The sequence below is a fragment of the Sciurus carolinensis genome, chromosome 2 (genome assembly GCF_902686445.1).
Source record: "Sciurus carolinensis chromosome 2, mSciCar1.2, whole genome shotgun sequence".
Taxonomy (NCBI): domain Eukaryota; kingdom Metazoa; phylum Chordata; class Mammalia; order Rodentia; family Sciuridae; genus Sciurus; species Sciurus carolinensis.
Genome location: NC_062214.1, coordinates 160,107,677 through 160,121,445, shown reverse-complemented (window position 1 = coordinate 160,121,445; position 13,769 = coordinate 160,107,677). Strand labels below are relative to the sequence as shown.

Below are 13,769 nucleotides of genomic sequence, written 5' to 3'. Positions count from 1 at the left end.
GTGAGGAAGGTGGAGCTGGGAAGAAAAGAAAAATTTGATAATTAAAATAATTATTGTTTGAATGTGTAGTTTAATATCACAAGTTATTCTTATTTTACTCATCTATGAAATAGTCACAGATTAATATGGTATTTTCTGCCTATATATATCATTCTATTACTGCAATAACATTCATTTTTAGTTTTCTGTTACTTTGACTTTATAGCCTATACATACAGAACATTTTGGGAAGTCGATAGAAAATAATAGTGATGAAGTAGAAGAAAGAGCTGAGAATTTTCCACCAACTCCTGAAATTCCTATATTTTTAAAAGCTCCTGAGGCTGCGAAGACACCTGAATCTTTGGAGAAAATACAGTTTCCTAAAGCTCCCTCATTTGAAATGTAGGACTTTAATTGATAATTATAACTAATTTATACATTGAGTTATATAAAATTAATAGGAATAGTAAAATGCTTTATACCTGTAACTTTAAAAAGTTTTTTATTATAAAGTATTTCAGGTATGCAAAGTAGAGACTAGCATAATGAACTTTCATGTCTCCTCATCCTATTTGAATTATTACTGTTCTGTTGTTCTTGTTTCACAGATCTTCCTCCCCATTTTTCCTGCAGCATTTAGCTGAAGTTGATGTAGATGCTGAGTACTTACCCAGGACAATAGTATATAGAATTAAAATTTTCCAAATGCTTAAATTTTGCAGAGAAATTTAAAATATTAAACTAAAGAGCTACTGCCATATTTGATAGATAGTGGACTTATCATTGAATAATGTTTACAACATTCACTTTTCCATATGTTGTAGTGTCTGAAGCAAGAATTGCCACTTTGCTAAGAGAACATAGGTATAAACATGTCTAACATAAATATGTAATTTTCAAAACCACAGATATGTGGTTTGCAGTCAAGGAAATAGTGCTACATTTAACCTTTTTCTTTAGTTCAATCTCTTCCTTAACACTGAACATGAGGTTCTTCTAAAACATGTCAGATAGATTTCATTTCATCAGGGATATCTCACCTACACCCTACTTCTGAATTTTAAGTTAAGTTTTGTATACGAATGCTATGCTATTGACTCAACCACAGCATGTTCAAAGTGAAACTCATTTTCAAATCTGAGAACTGTAAAAGAATATCAGATTATATGCTAAAACTTCCCTCCATGGTTGAGAAAATTATGATCTGTAAAGTTAAATGACTCATGTATGGTCATAGAGATAGTTTATGACAGTATTGTTACACTTCACACACACACACATTTATATATATATATATACTGTTTTCTTTTTTGGTGTTTGGAATTGACTCCAAGGCCTTGTGAATGCTAAGTACGTAATCTTCTGTTGAGCTATTCCCCTTCCCCCTATTATATTTTAAAAACACTTATGTAGCACTATGTATGAGCCACTTTCTAAGAACTTTAGACCTTTTAATGTTGACCATTTAATATTCACAGCAACTTTATAAATTTTAGGTACATTATTATCCTTATTTTATAAATGAGGAAACAGTGATACAAATAATCAGTGTTAGAGTTGATTCTGGTGTTAGAATCCATGCTTCTGACCAATGTGTTATATGCTGTCTTGTCTATTTTTTCCAGCTAATTTTACTGTTTAATTACCTTATATAACTCTTAGTAATGGCTGGCTTCTCATCAAGACATATTTTGTTATTGGCTTTCAAGATCTTGAAGATAGTGTCAGGGTTAAGAACTTGGATTTTGAATTTGGAGTGCTGAATTCAAATCTCAACTCTGGAACTTACTATATTATTTTGAGCAAATCATTTAAACTTTCTATGCTTAAAAATTCTTTACTGTAAAATTAAAGTGACAGCTGTATTATAAGGTTATTAAGAGGAATAAGTTATGTTTATGGAAGTACCTAGAAGAATGCCTGACAGTATATTCTGAGTAAATATTCATAATAATCATCCCAAAGTTGATTTTCTGTATTAGTGTCCTCCCAAACCATCTTCTCTCTATAGGTTGCTTCGATAACCACTTCCTACCTTTCCCTTCTATGCTAATTCTTACTTCTTTGCACTGCTTATGATCAGTCTTCAGTGTTTAGTGATAGATTTTTAAAATTTTGATGATTTTTTAAAAAATCTCTTTGTAACAGAAATAGAAATGCAGTACCTGAAGTTCAAAAGGAATCCTCCGGATTTTCATTTCTTACAAGTTATACTTCTAGATCACCTAGATTGAATTTATTTGATTCTTCTATATTTGATTCAGAAGTCTCATCAAATCAGGTAAAATGAGAAACTAAAGTTTGACTAATAATTGTACACTGAAACTTTGGGGCTAATTTTAGTTCTATAGTACCAAACTGTCTTGGGACAGAGTAACAACAGAGGCAATTAAAAAATTCTGGATATCCATAGTATAACAAAGTTCCCTAGTATCTTTTTTCTCTTAACTTCAGATGCCCCAAATTCACATGTATTTTTTTTTTAATTTCAAGATAGGGATGATTTAAATTGCAATTGAAGGCAGTTTGAAATGAATTTGGCTTTTTAATTAATGTGTCTAACTACCAAACTACATATTCTGAAGACAAAGTTTCCATATTCTCAATGAACTTATAATGGCTTCATGTTGTCTTTTCAACTACATGTGTGTACATGGCAACATTATCATTGGTTAATTTTAGAAAACCTGAGGAATTTCCTGCATTAATATTGCTACTGTTCAGTGCTAAAAATTGCAATAAAGAGCTTATTTCTGTATTTAGTAATTAAATCCAAAAATTAAGACATGCTTTATTTGAAAAGTAGGGACAATATAAATATAGTGGTTAAAACTCTGAAGCCTGATTATTTGGGTAGGTACTATATGTAGGATTTTGGGTAACTCTCAATTTCCTTATCTGTAAAATAGAAATAATTATTACTATGAAGTTTGTAAATATTTAGATGAGTTTATGCACATAAAGCACTTAGAAAAGTTTTAATCACAATAATACTAAATAAGTATCAATGTAAGTATTATTACTTATTTAAATTAGTCACATTTAGCCATTTTATGTGTTATTAGAATTTTATTACTATATTCCTCACTATATTAAATTGTTGAAATTACAAATTTATTGATGATATAGTAGTGTATATTTCATATTTTGTCTTCAACTTTAGTCTCAATTTTTCTTTAAATGCTTATTTCAAAAAACAAGTAATCCCTAGGAAAAGTAGATTAGAGTTACTAAATTCTCATTTATAGTAATACCATCAATATTGAAATAAATGTATATAATCTCAATAAGGAACATGTAAATTTTGAAAACAGAGAACTACTGAAATTTATTGAATATCTAACATGCTATAATTATACAGAAAGAAAATATTGTAAAGATAAATTTCCTCTCAAAATAATTTATAAATGTAATCTGTTATGGATCTAATTAGAGTCCTGGCAAGATATCTTTGGTTTTTGTTATGTTTTGTTTTTGTGGTGGTAGGGCTGAGGAAGGCGATGGGCCAGATACTTACTGTGTTTCCTGGGAGAAAAGCAGTCAAGTCTTATTATATAAGAATAAGCAAGAAAATTTTTAAAAACAAGATTGTTGATAGGTTAAAATGGAATTCTAAGAAAAAGTATCTTCCAAAAGAAGGCACAAAAGAAGGAATGAAGTGACAAAACACAAGGGAACAAACATAAATAGTAAAATGTTAGACCTAATAATGAACTTTTAAATAATTGTTTTAATATGAATGGGCCAAATACTCCATTAAAAGGCAGAGATTGTAAGAATGGATAAAAAAGACTGGGTATGGTGGCACCCTCCTGTAATCCAAGCTAATTGAGAGACTGAGACAGGAGGATTGAAAGTTCAAGGCCATACTTGGGAATTCAGTGAGATTTGATCTTAAAATAAAAAATGAAAAGGGCTTGGAATATAGCTCAGTGGGAGAGCACTACTGGGTTTAATCCCCAGTACCACACACACACACACACACACACACACACACAGACACACAGAAGGTATCTTTAAGAGATACACTGACACACTTTTATAATCACTTTGACACGCTTTTATAAAGATAATGACAGGTTGAAAGTAAGTGGGCGTGGGTGATATATCATGAAAACTGTGCACAAGAAGGTTGTGATGGCTGTATTGATGATATTTTGGGTAGTCTTGAGATTCAGAATATTACTGAAGATAGAGATATTTCAGAAGGATTAAAAAGTCCAATTCATAAGGAAGTATAACAATCACAGAGGTATATGTGTCTAATAACAGCTTCAGTATACATAAAATAAAATTTGTCAAACCCTCAAGCATAGTTGGAGGTTTTTAATACCCTCTCTGTAATTGATAGAATCAGACAACACAATCAGATCTTCTATAAGATCTGTATAACACCATCAGTCCCCTATACCTAACTGACCATTATAGAACACTGTATCCCACAACTGCAACCTAAATGTTCTTTTCAAGTACTAATAGTACATTCACCAAGATAGACTATATTATGGACCATAAAATGAGTAAAGGAATTTAAAAGGATTGAAATTAAAGTGTATTAAATTAGAACTTAATAACAATAAGATATCTAGAAAATATTCCTAAATATGTAGGCCATGAATCAAAGAATGAATCATGAGAGAAGTCAGAAAAGATTTTGACTTGAATTATTACGAAAATTCAGCTTATCAAAAATTGTGGGGTGCTGCTAAAGCCAGAGCAAAACTATAGCTTTAAATCATTTAGTTAATAATGTAAATAATTAAATTAATAGAAAAGAGGAAAGATCTAAAATTAATGACTTAAGGTTCTATCTTGAGAAACTATAAAAAGAACAATGAAACAAATCCAAAGTAAGTAGAATGAAGACATAAGTAAGATAAGACATCAATGAAACAGAACAAAAAAACAGAACAATAAACAAAGCCACATTGTTCTTTGAAAATAATTGACAAAACTAATAAATTTCTATTTAGAGAAGAAAAGACAGTTATTAGAAATGAAAGGATATCATTGTAAATCCTAAATGTTATGAAATATATTGGTGAAGGGAATTTCACTTTTTGCACATTAAAACATCCTATAAACAGAATAATCAAATGGTGTGATATAAGGATTGATAGAACGATACTTGGTATGGGCTAAAAAGTCATGATACAAAAAAATTTAGAATATGGTAAAGATGGGACCACACAGGGATAAATGAGACACTTAACTTACACTGTACACCAGTAAAATTTACAGATGAATTAAAGTAAATGATGAAATATTAACCATATATATTTCAGAGGAAATATAAGTGAATATTTACTAGACCTTATGAGGATGGATTCTCAGAGCATAAAAGCAGAGAAAGAAGAAACAAGAAAAAAAATTAAGTTTAATTACATTCAGACTTCCATGTTAAAACATTTGACAGGCAAAATGACAAAAGTTTTCTAAAATATTTATAATAATATGACAAGTAATTAATATCTTTATTATATAAAGAACTTAAATTACTCCCTCAATATAGAAATGGGCAAAATCCATTTGGTGAATAGATGGTCCACTGAAAAAAAAAAATTAAATGACATAATTTATGGTAAAACAGTTTTTGTTATTGTTAAAGAAATGTGATTCTGTGCTTAAGTGTTTTAAGTGTGATGTTTATAATGAGAAAAATCAAAACAATCCAAATTTTCAAAATGAATAATTGAAATAGTATGGTATGTCTATGTGGAGGAATATTATACTGCCAGAAAGAGTCAAGTTTTAGAAGAACAGCAACATGGAAAAGGCTCATATGGTGATATTATGGGGAAAAAAAGGACAAAAAACTAAGCCATCAGGATACCATTTTTAAAAGCCCATCTGAGAAAATAGACGTTTTGGCAGCAGAATTTGATCTGAATGGACATGCAACTGTCTGCATCCTTTTACGTTTATAGTCAAAAGAGTAATACTAAGACCCTGATTTGTTAAAGGCCTTTAGAATAAAGCAAAAGTTTACTCAAATTTTATGTCATTGTAAGATTCTAAAGTAGGAATTATCCTTAGTGCAATATATGTTGCCTCCTAATTCTTTATCTATTGGTGTAATAAAATCAGTAGGCCTTATTTTAATAAGTAAATGATAGTTTTTGAAGACAGAAGTCTCTCTCTCTCTCTCTCTCTCTCTCTCTCTCTCTCTCTCTCCATCCCCAGCCTAAAAATACAACTTTTTAAAGTGTAGTAGTGTGCTATATGGAAAATTACTATATGCTTACTCTAATCCTACATATTTAGAAGTACCAGATTTTAGATTCATATATAAATACTATGTATGTTTTTCTACTGGTTTGACAAGTAATATTTAATGGCAACTATTTTCCAGTTTAATGAACATTATTCTGCAGTCAATCTAAATCCTCCCTCATCACAACAAGGAATTGGTAAGTAATTTATTACTTATAAAAATATACTGACTTTCCCCCTTGGTATTTTAGTTGGTTTCTAATTCATTTTCTTAGGCATCAGTTTATTCTTTTAAAAAATTACTCTTACTTCTATACTACTCACTGGTTTTATTTTTAGCAATTTAGCTTGCTTTTTTCACTGCTTTGACAACACTGGCCTTCTCCAAGATTACAAATAACTTCTCAATTTTCAAACATTATTAATATCTTACATTGTTTATCGTATTCAATCCATTTGCAGCATTTGATAGAGTTGACTGTTCCCATCTTCTTTCTGGACTTTTTGGATTTCTTCCTAACTCTATGCTTAATTCATTATTGGATTTTCTTCTTTTATCCTTTGATTAATTTGTTCAAAATATAAATATGTATATGTATATATTATATTTTTATCAGTTATTGCTTTGGTTTTAATTGAACAGTGAACAAGCTTGCAAAATTCTCATAGGGTTTATCTTCTGATGGGAGAGACTGAAGACAAATCAATATATAATATAGCAAGTAGTACATTAAACAATTTTTATGAGTTCGATTGGCAAACAATCTTATGTTGCAATTTTTTAATTTTTTGTCTTTTAAAAAAATTTGAATTTTTGCTCTCTTCTCACATTCATTCTTTCTCTCTCCTCCTCGCTTTTCACACTCTCTCTTGCATGTACTCTCTCTCTTTTCCTCTCATTTTCTCTCTTACCCTGCAGGGAGATACTCTGTTTGCTTAATAAACCCTCTTATGTGAATTCCCATGTCTGGAGTGGTTTCTGGGTTCTAACCTTGGTGCCATGACTCAGATGGGCTCTTCCACTGTCTCTTAAGCAAGTGGAACCCCATCTGATGCCCCAGTGCCCCCCGGACACAGCCTCACTTCCATTCACCTGAACACTCTGCTCTGCTCTGCATCCATCACTGGACTTCAGATTGAAGCACCCATCCCCAGTTGCCTTTACAACCTTCTCTTCCCCAACCAGACTTCTACCATGGACCCCTCAATTGACCTGATTTCTAAAAAGGGAACTCCAAACTGCTTGCCCCACGCTGCCCCCTTCCAGCTCGAAGAAGCCAGAGTGGTCATCATCCCCCTTTCCCTACAGCAGTAAAGGAGTTCCTAAAGCTAGAGGGGGAAATGAAGCCAGAATTGGGGACAGGCAGTTAGTGCAGAAATAGGGTATCAGTGAAATCAAGGAAATGAAGTCCATGAAAGCCATCTGCCTCTGGAAGTCTGGAAGTTGAAGAATGCCCCTGGGAGAATGGACTTTTTACATCTCACCTGCAAAACCAGGTCTAGTTACATAAGCAGGAAGGAGAGATAAGGCGGGAAAGAACTGGAGAACAAAAGATTTTCTTATAAAAACAGAAACAGGGGAATATAATATAAAGCTGCTCCCCTGCCCTTTACACTGCAGTCATTTCCCCACCTCCCAATTTCTTGTCAGTCTGTGAACATCCTAGCTAGCTATTGGTTCATCAGTCAGCTTGCAAGTATCCTTCTCCATTATTGGTCCCATTAACCCGAGGAATTTGACTGCTTAAGGATAGCTCCCTGCCATCTTTCTCTCTCTTCTCCTCACATTCATTCTTTCTCTCTCCTCACTTTTCACACTCTCTCTTTTCCTCTCATTTTCTCTCTTACCCTGCAGGGAGACACTCTGTTGCTTAATAAACCCTCTTATGTGAAAAAAAAAATTAATTTTTAATTTGTTCTAATTTGTTATACATGACAGTAGAATGCATTTATACATTTTGATAGATCATACATAAATGGAATGTAATCTCTCATTTTTCTGATTATACATACTGTAGAATCACATCAGTCATTTTAAACTCAATATCTTACAAGGATGATATCAAGGTTTTGACAACAATAACTGTAAGAATTTATTGAAATGTAGATGGCTTTATAAGAGAAAGAATAGGAAATATCAGTAGGTACAGCATCTTTTCTCATTGTGAGGCTCACCAAATACCTAAGTAATACTCCTACTTATGCCACCTCATTCATGTGGAATGTCAGGCTGCTATGGATGAATCATGTTGCATTTAGGTTACCTTGACATACAAAAGCTGCAGCCTCAGTTTTTCCTGGGCTTTTTTAGCACTCTAGTTATGAGACCCAACGCCTATACAACTCCTCTAATTCAAGTATAGTCTCACACAGAACTAGATAGACTCAGCATTCTGCATCGACCTTAATTCTGTATTTTCTAAGGAGACAGTGCTGTGAGAAATCAGACTCCAAGATCATTCTTCCAAGTAGGCCTGACTCAATCTAAGCTTGAGGTTAACTCTGTACTTACTGGTGGTAATAATTAATATAAAGAAAGGTAAAGCAGAGCGAGGGGAATAAGAAGTATTTGGATTGAGAAGGTAGTTGCTGTGTTACAAGGGAGTCAGGGAAGGCATCACCAAGAGGTGACAGTTGAGCAGAGACATGAAGGAGGTGCAGTACAAGCTACTGGGGAAAGCATTCCAGGTGAAGGATGACAAGTTGAGGTGCACACATACTCAATGTGTTCACTGAACAGCAGGTAAATTGGTATGACTGGAATGGAATGAGGAAGGAAGAATCATGAGGAAGATTAAATCAGAGAGGCTGGAGAGGGAGCAAATCATATGGGACCTTAGAATGTTCAGATCTTTGGATGTTTTTCTGAGATGGGAAACCATTGGAGGGTTTTGAGTAGAGGACTGAAATGATCAAAGGTTTTTAAAGGATTACTGTGCTATATGGAGAACAAATTATGGAAATAAGGAACAGATTAGGAAGCTGTTAAAATAATACAAGTAAGAATTGGTGATGGCTAAGATAATGACAGTAGAAGTGGTAAGAAAGAATTGGATTTGGGTTATAAATTTTTCTGAAGATAGATCTGGAAGAGTTTGCTTATCAGCTGTAAAGATGAGAAAGAAACAAGGATGATGCCAAGATCTTGACAACAATAAACTGTAAGAATGGAGTTGCCATGTGGGCTGGGGCTGTGGCTCAGTGGTAGAGCGCTTGCCTAGCATGTTTGAGGCACTGGGTTCGAGTCCCAGCACTACATATAAATAAAATAAAGGTTCATTGACAACTAAAAAATATTTTAAAAAAAGAACAGAATTGCCATTTATTGAAATGTGTTTGGCTTTATAAAAGAAGAAGTTGGGGGGATCTGGGGGCTTAGTTTTGAAAGTGTTACAGTTGAAAAACCTATTTATTTGATATCTAAGTAAAAATAAAGTAGGAAATTGTACATATGGATTTGGAATTCAATGAATTAAAATATAGATTTTTGAAATGGTTATAGATTATATTTAATATTGTAAGACCAGAATGAATCTACCAGTTGTAGACATCCATTCAATGTCTACCATTTAAAATTCAAATCTATTTATACTCTCTTCTTTGGACACTGTTACTCATTTGACACTCATATTCACTTCAGTGCTTTCAGATAATTTCTGTTCTGCCTTTAAACTCTAGGACCTTATTTCTGATCATGTAATGGAAGTCTTTTATATCTAAGATATCTCTTGACCTTAAAAACTCACCATATATGAAATCAAACTTGTTCTCCTTCTAATGTCCCTAATGTTATCTCCATTATTCTGGTGGCCAAAATTCAGTGATAACTTTAACTTCTCCTTGTGACTGTGACTAAATTCAGCTTGTCAAGTTTTATCAGTTCTTCTTCTGAATTATTTATTTCCTTTTTTCTATATAAATTGAAACTTGTATTTCAAACTCTTATAACCAATCATGATGCTGCTTCAAAGATATCCTAATTGGTCTTTTCATCTTCTTAGCTTACCTATAAATCACAGCTTAAATAATCTTCCTTATGCCTAATGTTAATTTTGTAACTGCACTAGTCAGATACCTTCAGTGGCTCTCCATTAACTCAAATTTTTTTCCTACATTTCTAACATAGCTCCAACATAGCTTTCAAGTCTTTTCTTTTGTAAGAATTACCTGTGCTTTGGCTCGACTGAAGTGCCAAATATGCCTTATTTTCAAGACTAAGTTCTCTTCCATAAAACCTTTTATTTTGGGCTGGGGAGATAGCTCAGTCGGTAGAGGGCTTGCCTTGCAAGCACAAGGCCATGGGTTCGATCCCCAGCACTGCAAAAAAAAAAAAAAAAAAAAAAATCTTTTATTTTTCCCTCAACCTTGCATTCCAGAAAGATCTCTTCCTCACTTTTGTGAATATCTCTTTTTTTTTTATATTTTTTAATATTCTACTTTCTATTATTAATTATTTGTGAATATATATGTAGAAGATACCCTCTGGATTATTGGTTCTTTAAGGGTAGAGACCGGTTATATTCACTTTTGAATTCCTCACAGCACCTATAATACTGCCTTGCACAGCAATCTATATTTACAGTGAGCATAGTTTTATGAAGCCCACATATGATCATCTGAAATTTAAAAAATCAAATTTATTTATGCAAAGGGAGATTCGAGATTTTAGTTCTTTCTGGATCTATGTCTAAATTTTCTCTTTAAGATTTATAGATGTGTGCTGAAGTCAGTAGAATAAAATGAGAAAGGGAGAGAAGCAAAACACAACTGTCTGGTAATCAGTTCATCCAGCCAGCTAGCCACTTCAATTGCTAGTTGGCTTATTTAGAGTAACTGAGATGTTAAAGAATATAAGAAAATTTCAAAGTGGTGCAAAGTCATTTCTTTTGCTTAATGAACTAGTTGATTAGTTCTCTATGGAAAAAAATATAAGTGCTTTCAAAGACTTGTTTTAGGTAAGTCTTTCAATTGTAGATTTAATAATAATTGATTTTAAATTTAAGATGTTGAAAAAATATTTATAGTTTTAAATAATGTAATAAGTGAAAGACAATATTTTTCTTTACTGGTGATTCATGGAGTCAAAAACTAAATAAGTCTATATATAAAATTGATTTTAAACTTATTTTTAAAACTATAAAACTATTACTATTATGTCAACTTCTTTTGAACAATGCTACAAGTAAATATTATAGTTGCTCAATAAATAATGGTTGGATAAGTTTGACTTATGCAGTATCTCAGATCTAGTTTTTTTTGCCTCCAATTCCATTGCTATGATGGTATAGGTAAGGTCAATTTTCACCATCTCTTTGCTGGACAATAGAGTTTTTTTTCCTTTTGGTTTTCCCCACATCTAGACTGTTCTGTTCCAGCCTTTCTACACATCTCTCCTGAGGAATCTTTATTATACAATTTAAATAATGTCGTATTGTGCTTGAAAATGCTTAATGGTTTCCTGTTATCTACTACATAAAGCCTGAATTCTCCAGTGGAACACTCAACTGCCTTTCCAAGCTCATCTCCATTAATTCCTGCTTAATATATCTTTATTATTTCTCAGTATCCTGCCAAGTTGAACTAATTTCTGTTGCCCTCCATACTTCCTATGCCTATTTCTGGGCCTCTGTGCTGTTCTCTTAATTTGAAGTGTTTTACTCCACCTTCTACCACATATAATAGTTCTTTATTTACTTGAGTTCAAATTACTTACAAATTGGGCTTATATTTCTGTTTATCCTTCCATAGTGCCAAGGGCAGTGCCTTGCATGTGAGAGGAATACATTTAAATGCCTGTTAAACAGATAAACAATTCAGTGGTACTGTATTATATACATTGTACTATAATACTCTGGATTATATGCATTTTATATAACATGAAGAGCATGATCTTGTAATATTTGTCTTTCTCAGGAAACTTATTTGGGAAACCGGAAGAAGACACCTTTACATTTTCTTTTTCATCAGACACTTCAGCTCATACATTTGGCACTGGAAAAGATGATTTTAGTTTTCCATTTTCTTTTGAACAGGATCAAACAATACCTTCTTCTTCATTAAAAGGTTTTACATCTTCACAAGATACAACACAATTTACTTTTTTTTGAACTAGTTATTAATTTTTTAATTATTTGAACGTTTTGTAATAGCTTTACATTATTACTGAAAACACGAAGATACTCTTTTCTGGTAATTAAAATAAGATGGGTTACCATAGTTATATTATTTGATTATACTAATTTTAATATTTAAATATTGAATATTTTAATTTATGACATTAGCTAGTCATTTATTTCGATTTTGCAAGCCATACCCAAGCAGAACTTTTGTTAATCTGAATAAAATTTTATACTTTTTCCATTATTCTTTATTATAAATGTTAAACCCGTTTCTCCCTGGAATCCAAATTTCGTTCTTATTGTATTTTAGTTGTTTTCATGGGAAGAACTCCTCAGACCATCAGAAGACTTTTTAGTGGCAATTGTTTAGGATTAGTGCTCAGGTGTAAAAAAATTTTTTCACAAATTGCTGTGTTTCACTTATGCTTCAGTATTCCAGGATGCAAACGGTATCTAATAATCATTTCAGAGAATTTATTATTGACAGTGAATAAAATCGGTGTTGTTTTCTTTTAAATAAAACAAATAGTAAGTTTTTAATTTTATCAGTTATGTTAGTATCTTTAATGGAAGAAAATTAAATGAGAAAGACTGATTTCTGAAAATTGGATTGTTGTTATCAATGGTGGTCCTGCTTTTTGTTTAAATCTTTTTTGAATAACATTTAAAAGTTTGTTTCCTGTCTTCAACAGAAAACAATTTCATACTTATATTTTATATTCAGTATTTTCGATTAATTATATATAACTTAAATTAAGATAGTTAAAATTTGATGAAATTATATAAACATTGGACAGTATCTTTGTATTTTGTGCTTGTTAAATTTGTTGTCATATCAAGTAATAAAGAGTATAAGTCCGTATTTGATGTGTAACTGCTGACAGATTTTTAAACCTTATTCCTTCTGATTCCCTTACGGTCCCACATCTGGTCAAACTGATAAGAAAACCTAGGGGCTCTCTCCTTTGGTGTCAGTAGGAAGTATACAAGAACCCTCATCCCATCTTCACCCCAACCACCATAAAAACACATGAGCCAGTCTCCTTTCTTAAGCTATTTTTAGTATCAGTATGGATACCTGTCCTCCCCAGCCCCAGAAAACCTTATTATGTGAGTAGAAAATCTTTTCATATCCTATTGGAGTAGGGATGTGTGGCATCATCTGTCTCAATATGCAAATCACATTTTGGGTGAGGGTCTATCCTGTTTCATCAGCTATCCAAAACATCACAATTGTGTTAAAATAAACCTTCCAAAAGGCTTTTTAAAAGACTAATCTAACTAATGATAGGATTTTTAAAAAACTTGAGACTGTTAAAAAAAAATACAAATCTTCAACTGGTTCAAGGATTAAAATTCTAGTTAAAAAACTGAAGTTTGGAACTGGGGCTGTACTGTACCTCAGTAGCAGAGTGCTTGCTTAACTTGTGTGAGGCACTGGTTTTGATCCTTACC

General features: G+C 32.2%; 1 protein-coding gene across 1 annotated transcript in view; it reads left to right on the top strand.

The window, feature by feature from the left end:
- C2H14orf39 (chromosome 2 C14orf39 homolog) overlaps positions 1 to 12,302 on the top strand; it is a 33,403-nt gene extending 21,101 nt beyond the window's left edge. The window contains exons 14-17 of the mRNA XM_047542390.1: positions 206 to 384; positions 2,131 to 2,263; positions 6,335 to 6,392; positions 12,109 to 12,302. Coding sequence (XP_047398346.1) covers positions 206 to 384; positions 2,131 to 2,263; positions 6,335 to 6,392; positions 12,109 to 12,302 — 564 coding nt within the window. The remainder of the gene's footprint in view (positions 1 to 205; positions 385 to 2,130; positions 2,264 to 6,334; positions 6,393 to 12,108) is intronic.
- The last annotated feature ends 1,467 nt before the right edge of the window (positions 12,303 to 13,769 follow it).